The 13227-nt window shown below is 34.2% G+C and overlaps 1 protein-coding gene across 19 annotated transcripts in view; it reads right to left on the minus strand.

The window, feature by feature from the left end:
* Positions 1-13227, minus strand: part of CDC42BPA (CDC42 binding protein kinase alpha) — a 318157-nt gene that overhangs the window by 101713 nt on the left and 203217 nt on the right. For 17 of the 19 annotated variants that reach the window (XM_045983610.1, XM_045983605.1, XM_045983600.1 and 14 more), the window contains exons 13-14: positions 8860-9102; positions 8489-8599 (exon numbers count right to left, since the gene is read on the minus strand). In XM_045983610.1, the coding sequence (XP_045839566.1) occupies positions 8489-8599; positions 8860-9102 (354 nt within the window). The remainder of the gene's footprint in view (positions 1-8488; positions 8600-8859; positions 9103-13227) is intronic. The other 2 variants (XM_045983612.1, XM_045983604.1) reach the window with 1 other exon arrangement.

Raw genomic sequence — 13227 nt, forward strand, 5'->3', positions numbered from 1 at the left:
GCACAAGCAGGCAGAGAGGCAGGCAGAGGCAGAGAGAGAAGCAGGCTCCCCACTGAGCAAGGAGCCCGATGCAGGACTCGATCCCACAACCCTGGGATCATGACCTGAGCCAAAGGCAGCGGCTTAACCAACTGAGCCACCCAGGCATCCCATAGTGTGTAATTCTTATTACACATTGTTAGAGTCAATTTATTAATATTTTGTTGAGGATTTTCTCATCTATGTCTGTAAGGCATGTTGGTCTGCGGCTCTTTTTTCATATAATGTCTTTGTCTACTTTTAGTATGAGTGTAATGCTGGTGTCATAGAATAACTTAGTAAATATTCCCTCTGCTTCTGTCTTCTGAAAGAGATTGCAGAAAATTAATAGGACTTCTTCCACACGTTTTACAGAATTCACCAGTGAACATATCTGGGCCTGGTTTTCTGTAAGGTTATCAATTATTGATCCAATTTCTTTAATAGACAGAATCCTTTTCAAACTATTTATTTCTTCTGTGTCAGTTTTGGCAGCTTGTGTCTTTCAAGGACACAACTGGCCCATTTCATCTAGGTTATCAAATTTGTGTGCATAAAGTTATTCACAGTATTCCTTTATTAACCTTTTGATGTACATGGGATGTGTAGGGATGTCCCCTTTTGATTTCCAATATTAGCAGTGTCTTCTTTTTTCTTTATATTTGGTTTTATCCATATTTTATTTTATAATAAGAGTTTAAAAAATATAGCAGAAAGCACAGCACGCAAAACAATTAAGCCTATTCTTTGCAAAAAGATTTACTAGAGAAAAGAGAAGAAAACTTTAACAAGATATTATAGCGTCAAGAGACCCCCTTCTTTTCAAGTATCCAGGGAAGTTATTAAATTTATATAAAGCATTCATTATGCTTAAAATTTGAAAAAACTGATTGAAAGACATTTTTACTGGAAAAATGAAAATGAACCAAACTATCTCAAAATGGGTAAAAAATAAAATAAAGCATTAATAAAGCTACAATATAACAAAGAACATATTATAGAAGAATTCCTTCAGATTTCAAAAGTTTATTTCCATGAGCACAAAGAAAATGTAAAGATTCACTTTCTATAAAGTTAACATAACCCTGAAACAAAACCCAACCAAGAGAGCATACAAAAAATAAAATGACAGACTCATCCCAGTATAAATTTAACAACAGAACTTATTAATAAAATGTTAATAATCCTAATCCATTGCTGTATTGAAATTCTATTATTATACAAGCAACTGATTCCAAATGTAAGAACAGTTTAATGCTGGAAGGCTGTTGATATAATTACTCTCAAAAATAGATGAAAGGGATCTTTTTCTTAATTAGCCTGACAAAAGACTTACCTATTTTACTATCTTTTCAAAGAATAAGCTTTGATTTCATTTTTTCCCCCATTGGTTTCCTGTTTTCAATTTAATCAGGTTAAGCTCTAATTTTTATTATTTTTCTTCTTCTGTTAACTTCAGGTTTAATTTGCTCTTCTCCTTCTAGTATCTAAAGTGAAAGCTAAGATGATTAATTTTAGATCTTTTTCTTCCTTATATATGCATTCAATGCTATAAACTGCTCCTAAACACTCCTGTAGCTATATCCCACAAATTTTGTAAGTTAAATTTGTTTTCATTTCTATTTAGATCAAAATATTTAAAAATTACTCAAGATATTTTCTTTGACTCATGTGTTATTTAGAAATACTTTGGAATTCTTCCAGCTATATTTCTGATGTTGACATCTAGTTTAATTCCACTGTGGTCTGAGAACAGCCATTGCATGATTCCTAGTCTCTTAAATTTCTTAAGGATTTGTTAAGGTTTGTTTTATGGACCAGAATGCATGGTCTACTTTGGTGGATGTTCCACGTGAGCTTGAAAAGAATGCACATTCTCCTGTTACATGAAGTAGTCTATGGATCTGCCTTACATCCATGTGATTGATGATGTTGTTGAGCTCATCTATGACCTTACTGATTTTATGGCTCCTGGATTCGTTCATTTCTAAAATGGGGTGTTGAAGTTTCCACCTATAATGGTAGATTCACCTATTTTTCCCTGCAGTGCTATCAGTTTTTGCCTCACACATTTTGATATCGCACTGATACATGCCTACATGTTAAGTTTTGCTACTATGTCTTCTTGAAGAACTGATTCTCTTATCATTACGTGATGCCTTTTTTATTCCTAAAAACTTTCCTTACTCTGAATTCCACTCTGAAATTAATATAGCTACTCCCACTTTCTTTTCATTGGTGTTAGCATGATATGTCTTTTTTCACTCAGTTAACCTATATGTGTCTTTATATTTAAAGTGGGCTTCTTAAAGACAACATACAGTCGGATATTTTTTTGATCCAGCCTGATACAGTCTCTGTTTTATAACTGATGTACTTAGACCACTGATATTCCACATGACTATTGATATTTCTGGATTAATATCTACCATATTTGCTGTTTTCCATTTATTGCCCTTGTTCTTTATTCCTATTTTTGTCTTCTGCTCCTTTTCTGTCTGTTACAGTTTTAGTTAAACAATTTATATGATCCTATTTTCTCTTTGTTCTGAGGATATCAGTTATGCTTCTTTTTTAGTGGTTATAATATAGTTTGCAGTATTTGCAACCAATCCATGTCCACTTTCAAAATACATTCTACCACTTCATGAGTAGTGCAAATACCTTAAAATGAAATAATCCTAATTCCTCCTCCCATCCTGTAAATCACTGCTTTCATACATTTTAGTTTTATACAAGTACATATAAACTTGTATGTATGTATCTAGAATCAAATACATTATTATTAATATTTTGAACAAACTATGAGATTAAGAATAAGAAAAAAAAAGTTTCTATTTATTTCACCTTTGCTTATTCCTTTTCTGATGCTTTTTCTTTATGTAGATACAAGTTTCTGACCTATATCATTTTCCTTCCCTCTAAAAAAATCCTTTTAACATTTCTTGCATGGCAGGTTAACTGGCAAGAAATTCCTTAAATTTTTGTCTCAGAAAGTATTTCTTCTTCACTTTAAAAATAATTTCATAGGGCACAAAATTCTAGGTTGATTTTTTTTTTCTCTCAACACTTTAAATATTTCATTCTCCTCTCTTCTTGTTTGCACAAGTTTCTGAGAAGTAAGGTGTAATTCTTTCTTATATCCTCTGGGTTTTTTTGTTTTGTTTTGTTTTGTTTTGTTTTTTTGCTTTGGCTTTCCGGGTTTTTCTTTTATCTTTGACTTTCTACAATTAGAAAATGGTATATGTAGGTGTAGTTCTTTGGGCATTTTCCAACTTGGTATTCTCTGACTTTCCTGGATCTGTGGTTTGGTGTTTGACACTAATTTGGAGAAAATCCTTAGTCCTTATTATTTCAAATATTTCTTCTGTCCTCTTCTGTCTTTCTTCTCATTCTGGTATCCCCATCTCCAACTTTTATAGTTGCTCCACAGTATTTGGATATTCTCTTCTGGTTTTCTTTCCCCCCAATCTTTTTTTCTTTTTGCCTTTCAGTTTTGTCAATGTCTACTGAGACATCCTGAAGCTCAGAAATTCTTTCCTCGGCTATACCCCATACCCATTAAGGTGTTCTTCATTTCTTTATGTTTTTGTTTTGTTTTGTTTTGTTTTTTAGTAATCTTTACTCCCGCTATGGGGCTTGAACTCACAACCCCAAGGATCAAGAGTTGAATGCTCTTCTGACTGAGCTGGACAGGTGCCCCAAGACATTCTTCATTTCTGTTACATTATTTTTTTTTTCATGTCTAGCATTCCTTTTTTGGTTCTTTCTTAGAATTTCCATCTCTCTTTTTACATTGTTCACTTATTCTTCCATATTTCTACCCATTAGAGTCCTCAGCATTATCAATCAATCATAATTTTAAATTCCCGATCTCATAATTTCAACATCTCTGCCATATCTGACTCTGGTTTTGATGCTTGCTCTGTCTCTTCCAACTGTGTTTTCTGTCTTTCAGTATATCTTATAATTTTTTGTTGATAGGTGCACATGATGTTCTGGGTAAAAGGAACGGCTGTAAATAGGCTTTTAATAATGTGGCGGTAAGTTGTGGGGAAAGGGGAAGTGTTCTGTAGTTCTAGGATTAGATATCGTCTTTTCTTGAGCTGCTGCCTCTGGACTGTCAACATCAGACAACCCTGTCAGCCTTTCTCTCCCCCTTAGTTTGGACAGGATGACCATAGCAGGTTGGGATTGGGTCTTTTCCTTCTCTCAAGTCCACTGGGCTCTGATGAAACTCCAGCAAGTTCAGTTCTGGTTGAAGAGTTTCTCCTGAGGGCAGACCTTGTTAAGTGGAACAGGCTACTCTGGCATATTTCAAAATGGTTTCCCCTACTGTTAACACAAGGGGATTTTTCTCTGATATTTGAGAACCTGTTAGAAGTCCAGGAGGTAAAACTAACAGAAGCCTCCCCAGTGACTGGGTTCTCTGGAGATTTTATATCTCAGACCTGTCTACACCGAGCCTCTAATGATTTCTCAGTTGTAGTTCAGGTTTCCAAACACTGGCACTGATGCCTACAAAGGTTTCTGCTCTGGTAAGTTGTGAATCTCTGTATTTACCTGGGAGTGTCTCCAAATTTAGGGGCAGTACCTTGTCCTGTGATGTCATTTCTCCTACAGGTATAAGAAGAGTTGTTGATTTTTCTATTTATTCAGCTTTTTACTTGTTCAAACAAAGTGGCTTCCAAGCTTTTTAAATGCTGGACTGAAAACTGGTAGTATTCTTTTGAATATTTTTATATGAAGGATCATGTGATCTATGAACAGAGATAGTTTTACTTTTTCCTTTCCAGTTTGGATGCTTTTTATTTCTTTTTCTTGTCTAATTCCTCTGGCTAGATAAGCCAGTAGAATATTACATAGCAGCAGGAAAAATGGGCATCCTTGTCTCATTCCTAAAGTTTTCATTTGTTCAACATTAAGTATAATGTTAACTGTGGGCTTTTCATAAATATCTTTTATCATGTTGAACATGTTTCCTTCTATTCCTAGTTTTTTGGGAGTTCTCATTATGAAAGGATATTGGATTTTGTGAAATGACTTATGTGCTTCAAGTAAGATAATCATCCCCTCTCCCAGGTCCTATTAATGTATTATATTATTTTTTTTTTTACACTGAACCACCCTTGTATTCCTAAAAATAAACCACTGTCATGATCCATCATCTTTTTATATGGTTTGGACTTAGTTTGCCAGCATTTTGCTGGGGAGTCATACATCTATATTCATTAGGAATACTGGTCTGTAATTTTCTTTTCTTGTAATGTTCTTAATATGTCTTTGGTATCAAGGTAATGCCAACCTTAAAGAATGAGTTGAGAATTACTCCCTATTCTTGTCATCTTTGGAAGAGTCTAAGAAGGATTGGTGTTCGTTCTTCTTTAAATGTTTGGTTCAGTCCACTAGTGAAAGCATCTGGCCCTGGACTTTTCTTTGCCACAAGTCTTATTATTGATTACATCTTTCCACTTGTTATAAGTCTGTTAGATTTTCTTTTTTTTCTTGAGCCATTTAAAGTAATTTGTGTGCTTTTATAACGGTTTGTCAATTTTGTTTATCTTTCAAAATAATCAACTTTTGGTTTAATTCTCATTATTTTTCTATTCTCATTTTATTTAACTCTGCTCTAATCTTTATTAGTTCCTTCCTTCTGCTAGCTTTGAGTTTCCTTTACTCTTATTTTTATAGTTCCATAGATAGTAAAATTAAGCAACTAATTTGAGACCTTCCTTTTTTAAAAAATATAGTTACTTACAGCTACAAATCTCCCTCTGAGCACTGCCTTCACTGCATCCAGTGTGGTGTTTTAGTTTCATTCCTCTGTAGGTATTTTTCTAATTTCCCTTGATTCCTTCTTTGATCATTAATTAAGAGTATCTTGTTTTATTTCCATATATATAAATATTTATATTTAACACTCCAGTTATTCTTATGTTACTGATTTTTGGCTAGATAAGATACTTTGTATGACTTCAATCTTTTTACATTTTTGAGACTAGTTTTATAGCCTAACATCCAGCCTAATCTGGGAGTATATATCATGTGCACTTGAGAATAATATGTGTTCCACTGTGTTGAGTGGAAGGTCTGGTTGGTTATAGTGTTATTCAAGACTTTTTATCTTTACTCATCTTCTCTCTGTATGTTCTATGCAGTACTGTAAATGGGATACTGAATTTTCTGTTATTCAATAATTATTTCTCCCTTCAATTCTATTGAAAAGTATTCCTAGTGGACTGAAGATTCCTACAGACTTTTAGAATGGCCAAAATAGGTTTCAAAACCAATTCAAAATAGGTTTACAAGAAATTAAACCAAGAAATTCCAGTTTTAGAAAATATCCTCAAGAGGGACACTTGGGTGGCTCAGTCGGTTAAACATCTGTCTTCAGCTCAGGTCATGATCCCAGGGTCCTGGGATCGAGTCCCACATTCGCCTCTCTGCTCAGCAGGGTGCCTGTTTCTCCCTCTCCCTCTGCCTGCTGCTCTACCTACTTGTGCGCTCTCTCTCTGGCAAATAAATAAATAAAATCTTTTAAAAAAATATACTCAAGAAATGACAGTAATGTAATGATCACAGCCAACACTTGCTGAGCCTTTACTTTCTCCCAGATCCTGGGCAAAGCATTTTAAATGCATTTACTTATGTATTGGGTAGTTCTATTTTTTTTTTTTTAAGATTTTATTTATTTATTTGACAGAGAGAGATCACAAGTAGGCAGAGAGGCAAGCAGAGAGAGTGAGAGGGAAGCAGGCTCCCCGCCGAGCAGAGAGCCCGATGCGGGACTCGATCCCAGAACCCCGAGATCATGACCTGAGCCGAAGGCAGTGGCCTAAACCACTGAGCCACCCAGGCGCCCCGGGTAGTTCTATTTTTAACTCAAACTTATAAATGATAGAAGAGACTATGAGCATTTGAGTAGTCAGTAAATACACGTGATTCAAAGCTTTCAGAGCAGCAGTGATTCTTACAGGAAAAAAAAAAAAGACTAGTGGCTAGACTGTGGCACTGAGTTGGAAAACCCGTATTTAAACTGTACTTAACACTTATGATGACATAATCCTTAACACCTCTAGGTCTCAATTTCCTCAACTGCAAATAATCTCTAAGATTCTTTCCAGTCTGTACTTTATGATTATTTGTTACCCAAATCACCTAAAACAGTGCTAGAAACAAAAAAGTCTTGGACTGAAAATTATTTGAGACAGTAATTTAATGACTTCCATACACTACTACTGTCCCAGAAACATAAGTACATAGAAGAAACACCTCTGCTTGGGAAAGCTAACCATGACTCATGTCTGTGCAATCATGATAAACCAAAAAATTAATCCCTAAAAATAAGAAATAAAACCTAGAGTTTATATTTATCGCAGAGAAACCTCATTTGCAACCACTAATATTCAACAGTCAGAGAAAAGTTCTGACCAGTTCTACATTCATTCATTGATTTAATACATTTATTAAACAAGTATTAAAATCTGGCCCTGACCCAGGTTAAAAATATACCTGTATGTTTTCAATAAGTTTGGTCACAGTTTAGGCAGGGAGACATTTTGTGGATAAATACAATAAAATCTATGCTAAAGTTATTAACAGAATTCTAAAGTAACACAGACTTCCTAAGATGACATTCAACTTGATTCTTACATTTGCCAGATGAGTAAGACTAGACTATACATGGTTATGCAAGTAGAGGGTGTAGGTGAAGGCTGGTGGGCAGCACAGAGGAGACAGTTTTGCTAAGGTCAGAGTGAAGAAAAGGCAGGGATCATGTTCAGGTTATAATTTCGTGTTGCAGCAATAGGATGTCAATTTAATTCCAATTCTCTCATTTTGACATACACAACATTATTATCAAGGGTAGGAGCACTTTACAAATGTATGCATATAACTCCTTAAATAAAACCAATGAGATAGGATTTTACAGATAGGAAAATTAAAGTCCAGAGAGATTAAGTGTTTTGCAGCATTACATGGCTAGTAACTGATGAGGCTAAGAGTTAAAACCAAGCAGTCTAACTCCAGAGCTGGCACAGGATTTCCCTTGTAAGCACTTCTGCTCCGATGTGGTAGCCCATGCCCATTATTGTCTCACCCGCTTAACAGAAGTATCTGTGGAGCTACCCCCGAGCCTCTCCTACATCATTTATAAGATGAGGGTCTGGGTATCTAACAAGGCACCCCATGCAGATTACTGATACATCTTGTCCAGGTGGGCAGTCCTTCCTAAATATTTGATATTTTCTGATAGATTTCTTCTCCCCACTAAACACAACCTTCCCTTTCTTTCCAGAATGATGTGGAAGTTTACATCAGCTTCCCGCTAGGAATGAGAATTAAGAATATTAGGTTTGAAGGACAGCTAGTTTTTACTCCACATCAGAGTAAATAGAAACTAACACTTCTTTTAAGCCTAAAGAGAATAAAATTAATTTAACTTCACAAATGTGAAATCAGACACTACCTTTAGTCCCTCCAATTCATTTTCCAGTTGCTTGGAATAGTGCTCGCTCTGTTCCCGCAGTTTCCTGTCTTTAGATGCTTCAGCAGCCACAGCTTCTGTATGAACTTCCAGCTTTAAAATAAAATGAAAAAAGCAGATGTCGTGGTTATAATTGTTTTCCCAATAAAATGCTTTTCCCCATGGGAATTTACCTTGTAACAAGAAGATAACTCAAATGTTGAAATTCATATTTAATAAAACTACTGAACTAAAACAAAACAAAACACCGTTTTCAATAATTAAAGAAGGAGATACACATTATTCCACTAATCTGAAAAAGCAGCTTTAATCACTACCCCACGGGCACTAGAAAAATCTGCCTGACTACTAACCTCTTTTTTGGCTCTCTCTGTTCTGCGCAGTTCTTGCCTTAAGCTTTCAACTTTTTGCATCACCAGGTCCACCTCTTCTTCCTTATCTCGGACATGGCGAGCAAGTTTCTGTTTTTGGGTGTGCAATTCTGTTAGCCGCTCATTGATCTCCATGAATTCCTGCATGGCCAGTTTCCTCTGACAGTGTGCGTCTTTCAGCTCTTTGGACTGGTTTTTTAATCGCTCACTAGCCTGGACTAGTTCCTACAGTTTTGTAAAAAGAATATAAGTTACCAATTCTGCAACCTAGGAACCAATTTTGGCCATCAAAGTAGCTATTGTGAAGTCAAGAAGAGCCAAAATTATACATCTCAGGACAAAATGAAAAGAAATCAGCTACTTCTGAAGAGATATTAATAGCAAGGTGCTCTGTTCATATTCTCGATTCCTGATGCTAATTGTGATGAACAGCTGATTCAATCTGCCAGTATCTTAGTTTCTACAAATCAATGAAGAGTATAAGAACACCAGACACAATGGTCAAAATAAGGATTTTTGAAATGGAATGGATACTTGTGAGATTTTTAAAAATTACACTGAATCACTACAAATGACAAAAAATAAGCAATGCTCTTATGCAGACACTAAACCTCAGGCCGGAAGCAAGGAGAGAAAGCTAAATAAACTCCTAGATCGAAGTGAGAAACTTGGGAGTTAAAGAGTTAAAGCAGTCAAGTCTGCCTTCTGGCAAAAGAAAATGCAAATCACTTTTGAGTAAAGAGCCTCAATGAAATGTAGGATTTTTAAGAGCAAAACAAACTCCAGTGGTATTTGGACATTAGAATTACCAAATATTAATATAAAACGGGTACATATGAAACATTTGAGGAAGTAAAAAAAAAAGACTATTAAAAATGACCAAGCAGATTTATAAAACAGTGTAGAACATTTAGAAATGTAAAAATATGTGTTAAAATTAAAGACCTGAATCCATCAATGCAGTAAGTTCTACATTTATGAAGAAAAAATTTTAAAGTTCAAATCCAGAAACTTTCAACAAATAAAATTGTGTAGCACCAAATAAAAATAAATGTCCTTAAAAGAAGTCAGTGAAAAAAGACAAATCACAAAATATTTTCCACCCTCAAAAATAAAAACAAAAGAAGAGAGACTAAGAAGTAACAACAGAAACAGGGAAATGTTTCTAATGATGTAAGTAATTAAAATTGTATTTTAATTTTAAAGTTTAATTTAAAAAAATATTTTATTTATTTATTTGACAGAGAGACACAGAGAGAGAGGGAACAGAAGCAGGGGGAGGGGAAGTGGGAGAGGGAGAAGCAGGGCTCCCACCAAGCAGGGAGCCCAATGCGGGGCTCGGATCCCAGGACCCTGGGATCATGACCTGAACCTAAGGTAGACACTTAAGGACTGAGCCACCCAGGTGCCCTTAAATTTTAATTTAAATTAACTAATTTAAATTCCTTTTCAGGTGAGGCTAAATAATTATATTCATATAAACAAAAACTGACAGAGCTTATCACTATCAGATCTCCACAAAATAAAACCTCTAAAGATTTACTTCAGGAAAAAGAAAAATAATTTTAGAAGCAAAGTCTAGCACAGAAAGACAATTACCATATGGTTTCACTTATATGTGGAACATAAGGAATAGCACAGAAGACATTAGAAGAAGGGAGGGAAAAATGAAGGGGGCGGAAATCAGAGGGGGAGACAAGCCATTAGATACTATGGATTCCAGGAAACAAGCTGAAGGTTTTGGGGGAGAGGCGGGGGAGGGAGGCACAGGCAAGCCTGGTGAGGGGTATTAAGGAGGGCACGGATTGCATGGAGCACTGGGTGTTATTCGCAAACAATGAATCATGGAACACTACGTCAAAAACGAATGATGTACTAAAAAATTTTTTTTTAAATAAAAGCAAAGTCTAATGACAGAGAAATGGAGGACTAAGAAACTGGTAAACATAAATGTGAATGTAAACAAACATGGGGGTGAGAATGTATTATAAAAATGTCTCGTCCATATCCAAACAAATAAACGAAACATTTTGTTTGTTTATTCCAAACAAAAAGGATTTAAGTAAAATATTAATAAAAAACAACATTGGCATTTGGAAGACATAACAGAGTTAAGGGTCCTTAAATTGTTTGGGAGGTGTGGTTTAAGATATTAAATTTAGACTTTGTTAAATATGCATGACAAAATTCAAGAGCAACTACTAGAAACTATTAAAACAAGTAGTGAGTAAAGTGGGAGGAAAAACAAACACTTCAATCAAAATTCAAGAAAAAGATTTGCAAGATGAAAAAAATTCTGGAGATTCGTTGCACAACATGAATGTGCTTTCACTGCTGAATGTGCATTTTAAAAATGGTTAGGATAGATTTTATTGTATATGTATTTACCACAATTTTTAAAAGGCAAGAAAGGAAACAAAGGCACAAAAAAAAGCATGACAAACATAAAGCAGAAATTTGATAGAAACATGTCTATACACATTGATAGTCAAACCAATAAAGGGCGAAGTTTGTTTTACCAAATTAAATTAGATAGATAAATAATATCTACATTTTAATAGAAAAAGTATTAATGATAGAGAATGTCCCACACAATGATAAAATTCAACACTAGAAAGAAATGCTATTCTACACTTTTATGCATTCCACAAGATGGACTCAAAATAGATTACAAAGAAATTGAAAGAACATCATAGAAAAATTGGTAAATACATGACCATAATGAGCAATTTCGATTTGACAATCATTGATAAACTGAGCAGTTTAAAAATAGTGACTATAGAGAGGATGATCAAGCGTTATATGTAGAAGCTGCACCCAATATTGGGAACATACATTCTTCTCAAGCACATAGTGAACATTTAAAAATAGTAGGCGCCTGGCTGGTTCGGTTGGTAGAGTGTGTGACTCCTCTCAGGGGCTGCAAGTTCAAGTCCCATGTTGGGTGTAGAGATTATTTAAAAATAAAATCTTTAAAAAATAATAATAAAAATAAATAAAAAATGAAAAATGTAGCAATCTGTCTAGGCCATGAAACAAGTCTCAGCAGATTTCAAAGAACATATTAAAGACCAAGTTCTCTAATATCATCACTTTTAAATAGAAATCAAAAATAAAAGGGCTAAATTCCATAATATCTTACTGGTTGAAGAGAAAAGTGAAAGAATATTAAAATATTTAGAACTAAAAACAAGATGAAAATTAAAAAACAAGAAAAATCTTTAGTACATATATTAAAACTTGAGGATTCAGTAAAAGGTTCACTTAGGGGGAGATTTATAACTTGAAATCCCTGTATTGAAACTAAAAAAAAAAAGATAAATTCAATGAAATTTTGCATAAAAAGAGACAGGACACATTAATGCATCTGCTAATATGAGAGGATAATTAAAATCAGGATATAAACTTATGAAACAGAAATGTTAGAATAATGAACGACAAAGACAAAAGTTGGTTCTTTGAGAAAAATAATAAAACAGGCAAACATCTGGTGAGATCAAACAAGGAGAGAAGAATAAATGCAAAAAGAAATAATATTAAGAAAGAGAAAAGGTTATAACTACAAATCTGGAAGAGATTTTAAAAAGCTAATGAAAGAATCTAATGAAAAACTTCATGTCAATAAATTTGTTAGCTTTTGAAATGAATGAATTCCTACAGAAATACAATTTGTCAAAACTGTTGCACAAAGAAATAGAATGCCTAAATAGTCCTATAATAATTAAAGTACCTAAATCAATATTTAAAAAACTTTCCCCATCCCCTCAATGGGAGAGAATTTCCAAACTCAGAGGATTACACAAGTGACTCCTTCAGTGTTTCAAGGAATGAACATTACTCTTATACAAACTTTTATAAAGAAGAGAAAAAGAAGCAAGGCTGCCCAACTCATTCTATAAGACCAAAATAACCCTGACATTGTAAAAACACCAGAACAATAAAAAAAAATTACAAGCTAATCATATTGATGAAAACAAAAAATCCAACAACAAAAATTTAGCATATCAACTCCAGTGACATATAAAGCAGATAAGCATGAAATCTGGGTAGACTCCTTGTATTGAAATTCCAGCTCCAATACTTCCTAGCTCTATGAACTTAAACAAGTGCATGACCTTCTCTGTGCTTGGTCTCACCTTTATAAAATGAGAATAATAATAAACAATGCTATTATGTAAGTGTTACATATACTAGCATATTATTATTTAGGATATAATACACATGAAATTTAGGTTTAACCCAGAAATGCAAAAATGGTTTAACATTAGAAAAAATTCATCAATGTAATTTACCAAACCAAGTTACTAAAGAAGAACAGTCCTATAATTACATCAATATATACCAACAAAC

The sequence above is a fragment of the Meles meles genome, chromosome 17, assembly GCF_922984935.1.
Source record: "Meles meles chromosome 17, mMelMel3.1 paternal haplotype, whole genome shotgun sequence".
In the NCBI taxonomy this organism is placed as follows: domain Eukaryota; kingdom Metazoa; phylum Chordata; class Mammalia; order Carnivora; family Mustelidae; genus Meles; species Meles meles.